This window comes from Bacillus rossius, chromosome 1, assembly GCF_032445375.1.
Source record: "Bacillus rossius redtenbacheri isolate Brsri chromosome 1, Brsri_v3, whole genome shotgun sequence".
Taxonomy (NCBI): domain Eukaryota; kingdom Metazoa; phylum Arthropoda; class Insecta; order Phasmatodea; family Bacillidae; genus Bacillus; species Bacillus rossius.
This window is the reverse complement of record NC_086330.1, coordinates 42780372-42797443: the sequence shown is the minus strand read 5'-3', so window position 1 is coordinate 42797443 and position 17072 is coordinate 42780372. Positions and strand designations below refer to the sequence as shown.

Below are 17072 nucleotides of genomic sequence, written 5' to 3'. Positions count from 1 at the left end.
TGAATTAATTTTAATGGCTGTTTAGTTTTTAAATATTTATAATGTAACTGACCTGACCATACAAACCGGGACAAAGGATGAACAGTAGGAACTAAAATGGTCGATTAGGTCAGGTCAGTTACATTATGAATACTTTCAAACTAAGCGTACATTAAAAATAATATGATTTAATTTCAATGGTTCTTTAGTTTTAAAGTATTTATAATGTAACTGACCTGGCATAACAAACCCGGACAAATGATGAACATTAACAACTCATGTAAAATTTTTTTGTTACTTATTACTTGCGCAACAATATCCAAATAAAAAATAAGACTTTAAAATTATAAATGTTAAAAACCCACCTAAGTTGGAGGCGGGTAAATTTCCTTTGCCATTAGAAGGAAATGTAGTCATTCACCTACGTCGCAATACCTCCGACGGAACATTAATAAATAAATAAATAAATAATCACGTATTGGTTCATTTGAATACTGGCCAATCACGGAACTGTCACGTGAAAATTGTCCAATAAGAAACATAATAGATACTCGTAAACCAGAAACAATTGTGATCGCCGCATGAATACACAGGTATTGTGATGAAAATTAAAAAATTTGTTATCTCCTAAAGTAATTGGAATTTCTTATCTCCGCCGGTTGATTTGAAAAGAGGAAGTGAAAGAGCATAGAATAAAAGTATTTTCGGATTTTTAGCATTTTTTTTTTGCATATACCGTGACTCTACATATTTACCGCTGCAGGTAGAACCATTGTCCAACAGTGGTGTTTGTACAATGTCGGTACATACACAGGCATGTCCAGCAGCTGATCCAAGTCCACACCTCGGTAAGTAAACTTCCTAAAAGTCCTCTTTTTCTTCTGGGTTTCTTCTACCTGAAAATAAACATTCATGTCTATTTGACTGTTAACAATTTTCTATGATTAAAGAAACCTTTCATGATGCCCTGAGATATTTCAGTTTAATAATGTTTCAAGTCTATGCATAAGTTAATATTGAAATGACCTGTCCCACCACGTTCAAGCCACTCAGGTGAAGTTAGATTCGAATCTCAGATTCGTTTTCCAGCGCGTACCATAATTATAGTACAGCACGATAAAACCGAACGAAAATGATCCACGGCTTCAGTGCAAGAAGGACATAAAGAAATTAAATGGTAAATGTGCATTTAACAAGAAAAATTTTTATAAACATCTGTTTCTGCCTCTTTTACAGCCCCCCGAACTTGGCACTTTTAAACACCCATAGGTAAAAATCGCCAGGTTTAAGGTGATTTAAAATGAAAAACGAATTTTCTACCTTATCACGAATAACACCACCTTAAACTACGCTACTCTGGGTACAACACAGTATACCAGATTCAGATTCATATCTGTTTCTGCCTCTTTTACAGCCCCCCGAACTTGGCAAATTTAAACACCCATAGGTCAAAATCGCCCAGTTTAAGGTGATTTAAAATGAAAACCGAATTTTCTACCTTATCACGAATAACACGACCTTAAAATATGCTACTCTGGGTACATCACAGTATACCAGATTCAGATTCATATCTGTTGCTGCCTCTTTTACAGCCCTCCGAACTTGGCACATTTAAACACCAATTGGTCAAAATCGCCATGTTTAAAGTGATTTAAAATGAAAACCGAATTTTCTACCTATATACCAATAACACCACCTTAAACTACGCTACTCTGGGTACAACACAGTATACCAGATTCAGATTCATATCTGTTTCTGCCTCTTTTACAGCCCTCCGAACTTGGCACATTTAAACACCAATTGGTCAAAATCGCCAAGTTTAAGGTGATTTAAAATGAAAACCGAATTTTCTACCTTATCAAGAATAACACGACCTTAAACTATGCTACTCTGGGTACATCACAGTATACCAGATTCAGATTCATATCTGTTTCTGCCTCTTTTACAGCCCTCCGAACTTGGCACATTTAAACACCTATAGGTAAAATCGCCAGGTTTAAGGTGATTTAAAATGAAAACCGAATTTTCTACCTTATCACGAATAACACCACCTTAAACTACGCTACTCTGGGTACAACACAGTATACCAGATTCAGATTCATATCTGTTTCTGCCTCTTTTACAGCCCCCCGAACTTGGCAAATTTAAACACCCATAGGTCAAAATCGCCCAGTTTAAGGTGATTTAAAATGAAAACCGAATTTTCTACCTTATCACGAATAACACGACCTTAAAATATGCTACTCTGGGTACATCACAGTATACCAGATTCAGATTCATATCTGTTGCTGCCTCTTTTACAGCCCTCCGAACTTGGCACATTTAAACACCAATTGGTCAAAATCGCCATGTTTAAGGTGATTTAAAATGAAAACCGAATTTTCTACCTATATACCAATAACACCACCTTAAACTACGCTACTCTGGGTACAACACAGTATACCAGATTCAGAATCATATCTGTTTCTGCCTCTTTTACAGCCCTCCGAACTTGGCACATTTAAACACCAATTGGTCAAAATCGCCAAGTTTAAGGTGATTAAAAATGAAAACCGAATTTTCTACCTTATCACGAATAACACGACCTTAAACTATGCTACTCTGGGTACATCACAGTATACCAGATTCAGATTCATATCTGTTTCTGCCTCTTTTACAGCCCTCCGAACTTGGCACATTTAAACACCTATAGGTAAAATCGCCAGGTTTAAGGTGATTTAAAATGAAAAACGAATTTTCTACCTTATCACGAATAACACCACCTTAAACTACGCTACTCTGGGTACAACTGAGTATACCAGATTCAAATTCATATCTGTTGCTGCCTCTTTTACAGCCCTCCGAAATTGGCACATATAAACACCAATTGGTCAAAATCGCCAAGTTTAAGGTGATTTAAAATGAAAACCGAATTTTCTACCTTATCACGAATAACACGACCTTAAACTACGCTACTCTGGGTACAACACAGTATACCAGATTCAGATTCATATCTGTTTCTGCCTCTTTTACAGCCCCCCGAACTTGGCAAATTTAAACACCCATAGGTCAAAATCGCCCAGTTTAAGGTGATTTAAAATGAAAACCGAATTTTCTACCTTATCACGAATAACACGACCTTAAAATATGCTACTCTGGGTACATCACAGTATACCAGATTCAGATTCATATCTGTTGCTGCCTCTTTTACAGCCCTCCGAACTTGGCACATTTAAACACCAATTGGTCAAAATCGCCATGTTTAAGGTGATTTAAAATGAAAACCGAATTTTCTACCTATATACCAATAACACCACCTTAAACTACGCTACTCTGGGTACAACACAGTATACCAGATTCAGATTCATATCTGTTTCTGCCTCTTTTACAGCCCTCCGAACTTGGCAAATTTAAACACCCATAGGTCAAAATCGCCAAGTTTAAGGTGATTTAAAATGAAAACCGAATTTTCTACCTTATCACGAATAACACGACCTTAAAATATGCTACTCTGGGTACATCACAGTATACCAGATTCAGATTCATATCTGTTGCTGCCTCTTTTACAGCCCTCCGAACTTGGCACATTTAAACACCAATTGGTCAAAATCGCCATGTTTAAGGTGATTTAAAATGAAAACCGAATTTTCTACCTATATACCAATAACACCACCTTAAACTACGCTACTCTGGGTACAACACAGTATACCAGATTCAGATTCATATCTGATTCTGCCTCTTTTACAGCCCTCCGAACTTGGCACATTTTAACACCAATTGGTCAAAATCGCCAAGTTTAAGGTGATTTAAAATGAACACCAAATTTTCTACCTTATCACGAATAACACCACCTTAAACTACGCTACTCTGGGTACAACACAGTATACCAGATTCAGATTCATATCTGTTTCTGCCTCTTTTACAGCCCCCCGAACTTGGCAAATTTAAACACCCATAGGTCAAAATCGCCCAGTTTAAGGTGATTTAAAATGAAAACCGAATTTTCTACCTTATCACGAATAACACGACCTTAAACTATTCTACTCTGGGTACATCACAGTATACCAGATTCAGATTCATATCTGTTTCTGCCTCTTTTACAGCCCTCCGAACTTGGCACATTTAAACACCTATAGGTAAAATCGCCCAGTTTAAGGTGATTTAAAATGAAAACCGAATTTTCTACCTTATCACGAATAACACGACCTTAAAATATGCTACTCTGGGTACAACTGAGTATACCAGATTCAGATTCAATCTGTTGCTGCCTCTTTTACAGCCCTCCGAAATTGGCACATTTAAACACCAATTGGTCAAAATCGCCAAGTTTAAGGTGATTTAAAATGAAAACCGAATTTTCTACCTTATCACGAATAACACCACCTTAAACTACGCTACTCTGGGTACAACACAGTATACCAGATTCAGATTCATATCTGTTTCTGCCTCTTTTACAGCCCCCCGAACTTGGCACATTTAAACACCTATAGGTAAAATCGCCAGGTTTAAGGCGATTTAAAATGAAAAACGAATTTTCTACCTTATCACGAATAACACCACCTTAAACTACGCTACTCTGGGTACAACTGAGTATACCAGATTCAGATTCATATCTGTTTCTGCCTCTTTTACAGCCCTCCGAACTTGGCACATTTAAACACCTATAGGTAAAATCGCCAGGTTTAAGGTGATTTAAAATGAAAAACGAATTTTCTACCTTATCACGAATAACACCACCTTAAACTACGCTACTCTGGGTACAACTGAGTATACCAGATTCAGATTCATATCTGTTGCTGCCTCTTTTACAGCCCTCCGAAATTGGCACATTTAAACACCAATTGGTCAAAATCGCCAAGTTTAAGGTGATTTAAAATGAAAACCGAATTTTCTACCTTATCACGAATAACACCACCTTAAACTACGCTACTCTGGGTACAACACAGTATACCAGATTCAGATTCATATCTGTTGCTGCCTCTTTTACAGCCCTCCGAAATTGGCACATTTAAACACCAATTGGTCAAAATCGCCAAGTTTAAGGTGATTTAAAATGAAAACCGAATTTTCTACCTTATCACGAATAACACCACCTTAAACTACGCTACTCTGGGTACAACACAGTATACCAGATTCAGATTCATATCTGTTTCTGCCTCTTTTACAGCCCCCCGAACTTGGCAAATTTAAACACCCATAGGTCAAAATCGCCCAGTTTAAGGTGATTTAAAATGAAAACCGAATTTTCTACCTTATCACGAATAACACGACCTTAAAATATGCTACTCTGGGTACATCACAGTATACCAGATTCAGATTCATATCTGTTGCTGCCTCTTTTACAGCCCTCCGAACTTGGCACATTTAAACACCAATTGGTCAAAATCGCCATGTTTAAGGTGATTTAAAATGAAAACCGAATTTTCTACCTTATCACGAATAACACGACCTTAAAATATGCTACTCTGGGTACAACACAGTATACCAGATTCAGATTCATATCTGTTTCTGCCTCTTTTACAGCCCCCCGAACTTGGTAAATTTAAACACCCATAGGTCAAAATCGCCCAGTTTAAGGTGATTTAAAATGAAAACCGAATTTTCTACCTTATCACGAATAACACGACCTTAAACTATTCTACTCTGGGTACATCACAGTATACCAGATTCAGATTCATATCTGTTTCTGCCTCTTTTACAGCCCTCCGAACTTGGCACATTTAAACACCTATAGGTAAAATCGCCAGGTTTAAGGTGATTTAAAATGAAAAACGAATTTTCTACCTTATCACGAATAACACCACCTTAAACTACGCTACTCTGGGTACAACTGAGTATACCAGATTCAGATTCATATCTGTTGCTGCCTCTTTTACAGCCCTCCGAAATTGGCACATTTAAACACCTATAGGTAAAATCGCCAGGTTTAAGGTGATTTAAAATGAAAAACGAATTTTCTACCTTATCACGAATAACACCACCTTAAACTACGCTACTCTGGGTACAACTGAGTATACCAGATTCAGATTCATATCTGTTGCTGCCTCTTTTACAGCCCTCCGAAATTGGCACATTTAAACACCAATTGGTCAAAATCGCCAAGTTTAAAGTGATTTAAAATGAAAACAGAATTTTCTACCTAATTACCAATAACACCACCTTAAACTACGCTACTCTGGGTACAACACAGTATACCAGATTCAGATTCATATCTGTTCCTGCCTCTTTTACAGCTCTCCGAACTTGGCACATTTAAACACCAATTGGTCAAAATCGCCAAGTTTAAGGTGATTTAAAATGAACACCGAAGTTTCTACCTAATTAACAATAACACCACCTTAAACTACGCTACGCTGGGTACAACTCAGTATACCAGATTCAGATTCATATCTGTTTCCGCCTCTTTTACAGCCCTCCGAATCTTTAATTAATTTCTTATTCATCACTTAAACAAATTTCATTTTAAAATTAATAAAATTTTTACCATTACAATATTTAAATTTAAGTACCGAAAACTGCTAAAATAGCACTATTTTACACCTTAAAATCCAAATTTTCCCGGGGGTGGACCCCCGGACCTCCCGCTTTACTACAGGGGGTTGGGGGGCGGCATGCTTCTTAACCCCCCCCCCCCTCATACACCAATCCTGGCTACGCTACTGGTGCCATGGGGCCCTTGCTGTTTATAATGAAAGATGTCTGGGAAAGCATGATGAGTAGATTAAGATTGTTCGTAGGTGACTGTGATATACAACACCTTGGGAGGAGTGGTACATCTATAAGATGAAATAAGAGTGTTGGTCAAGGAATAATGAAATGGGGATAAATGTAAACAAAAATAGTTGGTTAGATTCACAAGAAATAGAAACATAGACAAGCAAGTATATTACTGGAATATTTTGCAGGAGATTCTGTAAGCAAAAGATGTGTTCAAGTATCTGGGATTAACACTACAGAGATACCTAGACTGGAAAAAAAAAAAGCGGACGGAGAAGAAGGGAGTAGGGGTCTGGGGTTAACTGCTATGACACTAAAGGAGAGAAATAAAAGTCAATGAAAAGGCATCTTCCATGCTGGTGATAACCAGATATGGAATATGCCACAGGAATTTGGGACCCGTACCTAGCGATGGACATTTAAGAGTTATAAAGGTACAATGCAATGTAGTGAGATAAGTGACAAATATCGGAGGAGAAACAATGATGGAAGAAGGAAGATGCATAGACCATCAGTGATGATGATGGAGCTTGTGTGGGAAACACTATTAAGGGAGGAGAAAGAAAGAATGGTGAAATAAGGTAATTAAAGGGAGGGGATTTTGGAAAGCTGAGAGATAGGTAAAGGGCAGAGGGATCACATGTGGAAGATCCACATGTTAGAATGCAATGGATTAGACAAAATCATATTACTGCATACAAATATGAAATTTGGTAGTTAAAGGGCCATTAAATATTCTTAGAATATTTTTTGGAGGATAGTCATTACTTGTTATATTGTATGATATTCTTAATACACGTACAAAGTTTGTTTACTACTGCAAATGAACATAACATGTTGACACTTAAACATCTAGCAAGGAAGCTAAATGTAATATTGAATATAATTACTTATCACTGGTAACAAGCATAAACAAATTAGCATTAAATAACACAATATGTGAATATTGCAAGAACAGCACGCATCACAATGTTTACCAACACCATTTTAGATTTTAAAATACACATTTCAGCTAATTTACGATTAAATAACTCACAACATAACAAAGATTAAATATATTACTAGCGGAAACACGTGATACATTTAACCTGTACATAAATTACATCAGTCTATGTGAATAGGAAAATTTAAGAAAGTGCCATTTAGACACGTGAATAATTTGAATTCCCGCGGAAATATGGTCTAGCATGTACATCAAACGCGATTGACCAATAACAGTAAAATAGCGGGATGAGATGACCTGGTATCTAATGACCTTGGTTGTGATCCATTCACTGATGATGGCCTCCACAAAACATCTGGTGGCCATAAAACATAAAAGTCAAGTCGAAACGTATCGATTCGTTGCGTACGGGACAAATTGTATAATGAAAGCAACAATCGATTTTACAGAATTCTCTGGCCATACCACCAACAGAGGCTCGTGTTTATTACTTGCAAAGGTAAACAGTAATTCACCGTCGTGCTATTGAGGTTACTATGAATTGTTTCACTTATTTATTTTATTTATTTGGCACAAATATTGTTTTGCTTTGCTAGTTTGTTAGTAAAACGAATGTTCGCCGACTGTCGTTTCAAATTACGTGGCGAATGGTCAGATATTGTATCAACATGTCTAAAGTTTGGGAACATTTTCGCATCAATAGTGAAAACATCAAATATGCAATTTGTAATATTTGTAGTGTACAAATTTTAGGGGGCGGTACTTCTAAATCTACAACTAATTTAATGAACCATTTGAAATCCCGGCACACATTACTAACAATAAAACACTGCACTGTCACCAACCAAGTCAAAAGGTACCATAAAAATAAGTAGTGCTACCTTTGAACCCATTTTGTACAAAAATGTTGAGTTATCTGCATTATGGCCTGTCAAAGAACCCTGTCTAAATATTGTACCTTTTTCTGCACAGCCCAGTACTAGTAGACAAAAACATGTGACCTGCCAACCAACAATGGCACATTTCTTGTCATTTCTTTTTTTTTCAACTTTTGATTATTCCTCTGGTGCATGTTATACAACATGAGTTACAAAAACCTGCACCACAAGGATCTGGTCTACAAGGCCTAAAAAAATGATCTTCTGGCTTCACTGGCGTTTCATAACCACAACTGTATAATAAACTTCTTCGTAGTGTAGCATACAGGTTTAGTTACTCTGTTTAGACTTGCAGTGAAGTATTGACGTCAGCCGGGGCTTCGCCCCACGAGCCTGATCATCCTCTGTTCCCTTTCCCACCACCTTTCCTACCCGGCATTTGTGTTGACGTCGTCCGACCGAAGGCCACCCTAAAGCCCGACCTGCAACCGCCAGTATTCAACCCCGCTAACGGAACGCGCCCCTAGCCATGGCCCACCCTAGTCAGGCGAGCCACCAGCAACCAAGGTAGAACCCGGCCCCCCCCCTCCAAATAAACAGACTGTCGTTACAACCAACCATGTTATAAAAACAAACACAGATTATTAAGCAGTATTACGTATTAAATTAAAGTTGGTTAACGAAAGTGCGATGTAGGAGTGCCCGGGCACTCACGTGTGTAGTACGTCGATACGTGTGTGAGTGTTCCCCTGGCGGCCTTCTGCATGAATTAATCAATGAAACCTTATGACATAATTATTCACCCACGTGTTACGTTATTACCCCCACCAGAACAATCCGGCAAGAGACGAACAGTCCCTGGTGTGACGTAAAATTTAAATGAAATAATTCCTAAACATAATAACTTCAATTTGTAGAAGGGTCGAATGATCTTGATTCAGCTTTAATAATTAATGTAAGAATTTAATGTCCTTAAATTCTCTTAGTTAACATGCCACAGTGGAAACTAACGTAATGAGGTCAACCCTGGCGCAAAGGCCACCGAGACTCGGCCGGGCGCCATGACATGACGCCAGTACAGCGCGACTCGTGGACCGGGGCGGACGCACATCCCACGGAGAGACATCATTCTTTGTCCACACCGAGTTCACTTCTGGTAAATATAGTCACTTCTTAAAATCTCTTCTACTAACCTCTCCGTGCGTACCCGGTCCAATTTTCGGTCCAGGACCTAATCCGGCCGCATAAATTTAAAAACCCCCTTGTACCACACTTGGTCCGCAGGGCAGGTTCAGTATCCGGCACTGGCCGTCTCCCGAGGAACAGAACTTTAGTTAAAATCAGTCGCTCCGGCACTGACACCACCCGCAAGGGATCTTTGAACGAATTTAGCTGCGGTCCACGCTCCACTAACGTGGACGCGAGCACCGCCTTGATACGTAGACTTACGGGATTGGCCGCCACCAATCACCGTCACCCCTCGTATAAGTATCCAGGCTCAGAAACGCCTAGTGCCACGCTAATACGTAACATTCGTAAACTTGTGCAACGCATCTCCACGTAACATTCATAAACTTGTGCAGCGGGAGGTCCGGGGGTCCACCCCCGGGAAAATTTGGATTTTAAGGTGTAAAATAGTGCTATTTTAGCAGTTTTCGGTACTTAAATTTAAATATTGTAATGGTAAAAATTTTATTAATTTTAAAATGAAATTTGTTTAAGTGATGAATAAGAAATTAATTAAAGATTCGGAGGGCTGTAAAAGAGGCGGAAACAGATATGAATCTGAATCTGGTATACTGAGTTGTACCCAGCGTAGCGTAGTTTAAGGTGGTGTTATTGTTAATTAGGTAGAAACTTCGGTGTTCATTTTAAATCACCTTAAACTTGGCGATTTTGACCAATTGGTGTTTAAATGTGCCAAGTTCGGAGAGCTGTAAAAGAGGCAGAAACAGATATAAAACTGAATCTGGTATACTGTGTTGTACCCAGAGTAGCGTAGTTTAAGGTGGTGTTATTGGTAATGAGGTAGAAAATTCGGTTTTCATTTTAAATCACTTTAAACTTGGCAATATTGACATATGGGTGTTTAAATGTACCAAGTTCGGAGGGCTGTAAAAGAGGCAGAAACAGATATGACTCTGAATCTGGTATACTGAGTTGTACCCAGAGTAGCGTAGTTAAAGTTGGTGTTATTGGTATATAGGTAGAAAATTCGGTTTTCATTTTAAATCACCTTAAACATTGCGATTTTGACCAATTGGTGTTTAAATGTGCCAAGTTCGGAGGGCTGTAAAAGAGGCAGAAACAGATATTAATCTGAATCTGGTATACTGTGTTGTACCCAGAGTAGCGTAGTTTAAGGTGGTGTTATTCGTGATAAGGTAGAAAATTCGGTTTTCATTTTAAATCACCTTAAACATTGCGATTTTGACCAATTGGTGTTTAAATGTGCCAAGTTCGGAGGGCTGTAAAAGAGGCAGAAACAGATATGAATCTGAATCTGGTATACTGTGATGTACCCAGAGTAGCGTAGTTTAAGGTGGTGTTATTGGTATATAGGTAGAAAATTCGGTTTTCATTTTAAATCACCATAAACATTGCGATTTTTACCTATGGGTGTTTAAAACTGCCAAGTTCGGGGGGCTGTAAAAGAGGCAGAAACAGATATGAATCTGAATCTGGTATACTGTGTTGTACCCAGAGTAGCGTAGTTTAAGGTGGTGTTATTGGTATATAAGTAGAAAATTCGGTTTTCATTTTAAATCACCTTAAACATGGCGATTTTGACCAATTGGTGTTTAAATGTGCCAAGTTCGGAGGGCTGTAAAAGAGGCAGCAACAGATATGAATCTGAATCTGGTATACTGTGATGTACCCAGAGTAGCATATTTTAAGGTCGTGTTATTCGTGATAAGGTAGAAAATTCGGTTTTCATTTTAAATCACCTTAAACTTGGCGATTTTGACCTATGGGTGTTTAAATTTGCCAAGTTCGGGGGGCTGTAAAAGAGGCAGAAACAGATATGAATCTGAATCTGGTATACTGTGTTGTACCCAGAGTAGCGTAGTTTAAGGTGGTGTTATTCGTGATAAGGTAGAAAATTCGGTTTTCATTTTAAATCACCTTAAACATTGCGATTTTGACCAATTGGTGTTTAAATGTGCCAAGTTCGGAGGGCTGTAGAAGAGGCAGAAACAGATATGAATCTGAATCTGGTATACTGTGTTGTACCCAGAGTAGCGTAGTTTAAGGTGGTGTTATTGGTATATAGGTAGAAAATTCGGTTTTCATTTTAAATCACCTTAAACATTGCGATTTTGACCAATTCGTGTTTAAATGTGCCAAGTTCGGAGGGCTGTAAAAGAGGCAGCAACAGATATGAATCTGAATCTGGTATACTCATTTGTACCCAGAGTAGCGTAGTTTAAGGTGGTGTTATTCGTGATAAGGTAGAAGATTCGTTTTTCATTTTAAATCACCTGAAACCTGGCGATTTTACCTATAGGTGTTTAAATGTGCCAAGTTCGGAGGGCTGTAAAAGAGGCAGAAACAGATATGAATCTGAATCTGGTATACTGTGATGTACCCAGAGTAGCATAGTTTAAGGTCGTGTTATTCGTGATAAGGTAGAAAATTCGGTTTTCATTTTAAATCACCTTAAACTTGGCGATTTTGACCAATTGGTGTTTAAATGTGCCAAGTTCGGAGGGCTGTAAAAGAGGCAGAAACAGATATGAATCTGAATCTGGTATACTGTGTTGTACCCAGAGTAGCGTAGTTTAAGGTGGTGTTATTGGTATATAGGTAGAAAATTCGGTTTTCATTTTAAATCACCTTAAACATGGCGATTTTGACCAATTGGTGTTTAAATGTGCCAAGTTCGGAGGGCTGTAAAAGAGGCAGCAACAGATATGAATCTGAATCTGGTATACTGTGATGTACCCAGAGTAGCATATTTTAAGGTCGTGTTATTCGTGATAAGGTAGAAAATTCGGTTTTCATTTTAAATCACCTTAAACTGGGCGATTTTGACCTATGGGTGTTTAAATTTGCCAAGTTCGGGGGGCTGTAAAAGAGGCAGAAACAGATATGAATCTGAATCTGGTATACTGTGTTGTACCCAGAGTAGCGTAGTTTAAGGTGGTGTTATTCGTGATAAGGTAGTAAATTCGTTTTTCATTTTAAATCACCTTAAACCTGGCGATTTTGACCAATTGGTGTTTAAATGTGCCAATTTCGGAGGGCTGTAAAAGAGGCAGCAACAGATATGAATCTGAATCTGGTATACTGTGATGTACCCAGAGTAGCATATTTTAAGGTCGTGTTATTCGTGATAAGGTAGAAAATTCGGTTTTCATTTTAAATCACCTTAAACTGGGCGATTTTGACCTATGGGTGTTTAAATTTGCCAAGTTCGGGGGGCTGTAAAAGAGGCAGAAACAGATATGAATCTGAATCTGGTATACTGTGTTGTACCCAGAGTAGCGTAGTTTAAGGTGGTGTTATTCGTGATAAGGTAGAAAATTCGGTTTTCATTTTAAATCACCATAAACTTGGCGATTTTGACCAATTGGTGTTTAAATGTGCCAATTTCGGAGGGCTGTAAAAGAGGCAGCAACAGATATGAATCTGAATCTGGTATACTCATTTGTACCCAGAGTAGCGTAGTTTAAGGTGGTGTTATTCGTGATAAGGTAGAAGATTCGTTTTTCATTTTAAATCACCTTAAACCTGGCGATTTTACCTATAGGTGTTTAAATGTGCCAAGTTCGGAGGGCTGTAAAAGAGGCAGAAACAGATATGAATCTGAATCTGGTATACTGTGATGTACCCAGAGTAGCATAGTTTAAGGTCGTGTTATTCGTGATAAGGTAGAAAATTCGGTTTTCATTTTAAATCACCTTAAACTTGGCGATTTTGACCAATTGGTGTTTAAATGTGCCAAGTTCGGAGGGCTGTAAAAGAGGCAGAAACAGATATGAATCTGAATCTGGTATACTGTGATGTACCCAGAGTAGCATATTTTAAGGTCGTGTTATTCGTGATAAGGTAGAAAATTCGGTTTTCATTTTAAATCACCTTAAACTGGGCGATTTTGACCTATGGGTGTTTAAATTTACCAAGTTCGGGGGGCTGTAAAAGAGGCAGAAACAGATATGAATCTGAATCTGGTATACTGTGTTGTACCCAGAGTAGCGTAGTTTAAGGTGGTGTTATTCGTGATAAGGTAGAAAATTCGGTTTTCATTTTAAATCACCTTAAACTTGGCGATTTTGACCAATTGGTGTTTAAATGTGCCAATTTCGGAGGGCTGTAAAAGAGGCAGCAACAGATATGAATCTGAATCTGGTATACTCAGTTGTACCCAGAGTAGCGTAGTTTAAGGTGGTGTTATTCGTGATAAGGTAGAAAATTCGTTTTTCATTTTAAATCACCTTAAACCTGGCGATTTTACCTATAGGTGTTTAAATGTGCCAAGTTCGGAGGGCTGTAAAAGAGGCAGAAACAGATATGAATCTGAATCTGGTATACTGTGATGTACCCAGAGTAGCATAGTTTAAGGTCGTGTTATTCGTGATAAGGTAGAAAATTCGGTTTTCATTTTAAATCACCTTAAACTTGGCGATTTTGACCAATTGGTGTTTAAATGTGCCAAGTTCGGAGGGCTGTAAAAGAGGCAGAAACAGATATGAATCTGAATCTGGTATACTGTGTTGTACCCAGAGTAGCGTAGTTTAAGGTGGTGTTATTGGTATATAGGTAGAAAATTCGGTTTTCATTTTAAATCACCTTAAACATGGCGATTTTGACCAATTGGTGTTTAAATGTGCCAAGTTCGGAGGGCTGTAAAAGAGGCAGCAACAGATATGAATCTGAATCTGATATACTGTGATGTACCCAGAGTAGCATAGTTTAAGGTGGTGTTATTCGTGATAAGGTAGAAAATTCGGTTTTCATTTTAAATCACCTTAAACTTGGCGATTTTGACCAATTGGTGTTTAAATGTGCCAAGTTCGGAGGGCTGTAAAAGAGGCAGAAACAGATATGAATCTGAATCTGGTATACTGTGTTGTACCCAGAGTAGCGTAGTTTAAGATGGTGTTATTGGTATATAGGTAGAAAATTCGGTTTTCATTTTAAATCACCTTAAACATGGCGATTTTGACCAATTGGTGTTTAAATGTGCCAAGTTCGGAGGGCTGTAAAAGAGGCAGCAACAGATATGAATCTGAATCTGGTATACTGTGATGTACCCAGAGTAGCATATTTTAAGGTCGTGTTATTCGTGATAAGGTAGAAAATTCGGTTTTCATTTTAAATCACCTTAAACTGGGCGATTTTGACCTATGGGTGTTTAAATTTGCCAAGTTCGGGGGGCTGTAAAAGAGGCAGAAACAGATATGAATCTGAATCTGGTATACTGTGTTGTACCCAGAGTAGCGTAGTTTAAGGTGGTGTTATTCGTGATAAGGTAGAAAATTCGTTTTTCATTTTAAATCACCTTAAACCTGGCGATTTTTACCTATTGGTGTTTAAAAGTGTCAAGTTCGGGGGGCTGTAAAAGAGGCAGAAACAGATGTTTATAAATAATTTTTCTTGTTAAAAATGCACATTTACTATATAATTTCTTTATGTCCTTCTTGCACTGAAGCCGTGGATCATTTTCGTTCGGTTTTATCGTGCTGTACTATAATTATGGTACGCGCTGGAAAACGAATCTGAGATTCGAATCTAACTTCACCTGAGTGTTCAAGCCGTACATTCAACCGTGTTGGCCACACAACGGTAGGCCAAATTTCTATATCCTAGGGCATTTACTGGACTTTAAGGAATGCTCCTACTTATCTATTGCATAATGTTACAAAATTTGAAACATCTTACTTAACAAGTTATTAGCAACACCAAGAATGTGTTTGTAGTTACTACTAGTTCACACACATTGGATCAATATATGTACAACTGAAAAAAATGATAAGAGTTGGGCTTAACATACATTTGCAAGATTTTAAATTTAAAGTGACAAAACACTACAAATAATTCTTTAACTCACTGCAAGGAAATTAAAATTAATTAGTTAACAGTTTCCCATTAGAATTTCTAATAACTGTTTTCTCAAATTAAAATAATGATTAATTCAAAGTTTGAACCAGGCTTTAAGAAAATGGAGAGAAAAATAATACCTGAATCATCTCACAGTGCATGCCTGATAATCTGTACCAGCCTCATTATCCCTTTTTATTTTGTCAATTCAGTACATGAAAAACATGCTACCCACAACCATACAACCACTTCACTTAAAACCTTTAGCTCTTTCTCTGCATTTGGTAACTCTTTACTAGATCTATTGCATATTCAGGCCATCGCCCATATCACAAATGACGTCAGAGGATCACATGGAGCTATCAGTGTATCTAGAAAACAATTTCACAATTGTAGACGGCCCTTTAAACGTGCACTATGTCTTCGTGGATCTCATACATGCTTAACGCAATGCTTTAAGAATTGTATGTTGATTTTGCGCCTTGTATATTTACAACATGCAATGTATTCATAAACAGAAATTACATACGTTGATGTCGAGGACAAATTTCTAAAACCTACACAAACTAGTTACTCACTTGGGTTCACAGCAAAATACATAATATATACATACTATCAATAGCGAGCGACTTAAAGAGATGTTATATTATACATTGGATTACTTAAAAATACAAACCTCCGCCATTATTTTCAACACAGCGAACCTAACCAAAACAAGTACAGAACAGATCTGGTATAAAAAAAAATAGAATTCCAAAGAGAAAGAAATATCCGTTTTTTTGTCACCGTGTGGAATTCTCGTTTCGAAGCCACAAAAAAAAAATTAAAATAACATGGCAGCTAAAGAAATGACAAAACTATTTAATTTAAATAAATAATATAAGAGATATTACTTTAAATTTATTTAGGGAATGGACTGGTAAAGCTACGGGTAAAAGCTATGGCAAAATGCAAGATGGCATTACTCAGCAGATCACTAGATGAGGGTAAATTACTGCAGGAATGGAAGAAGGCAAGGTTGTGTGTGTGTGTATGTAAATATCTGTATGTATTTAAATATCTCATGTATGTATCTGTGTGTGAGTGTGAAAATAAAAAGAACCCAGCAAACTATAGAACAGTAATATTATATCAGTATGATAACCAAAGCTTTTGCTCTGCATGCTTATAATGCAGACGTTCCTAAACACTTAAAGGCAGGTAAGTACTCCCCAGTGGAGCTGATCTGCCGGAACATGGCGCAGCCCCATATGGCGAGATAAATGGATATGCGTTTCATCGCGGCTCAGAGGCATCGGAGAAGGCTACAATTTGTCTTCTCGCAATACTGCCTAGATTTTTCACCTTACTTAATGCTTATCCAACATGGTTGAACAGTACGTCAGAGGGGTAACTGTCCCAGGTCTGCTCACATAAAGAATTATCTCAGGAAATGGAGACCCACAACACCAGATCTTTGGTTGTCCCAACAACTCCGGCTCCCCAGATTCTACAGCTTTTACAGCCCAGTTGTAGAGCTCGTCAAAGCCATT

The 17072-nt window shown here is 37.8% G+C and overlaps 1 protein-coding gene across 1 annotated transcript in view; it reads right to left on the bottom strand.

The window, feature by feature from the left end:
* The window catches only part of LOC134535182 (small ribosomal subunit protein uS19), a 38946-nt gene extending 22644 nt beyond the window's left edge, over positions 1 to 16302 (bottom strand). The window contains exons 1-2 of the mRNA XM_063374202.1: positions 16217 to 16302; positions 790 to 875 (exon numbers count right to left, since the gene is read on the bottom strand). Coding sequence (XP_063230272.1) covers positions 790 to 875; positions 16217 to 16225 — 95 coding nt within the window. The 5' untranslated portion in view covers positions 16226 to 16302. The remainder of the gene's footprint in view (positions 1 to 789; positions 876 to 16216) is intronic.
* Between the last annotated feature and the right edge of the window lie 770 nt (positions 16303 to 17072).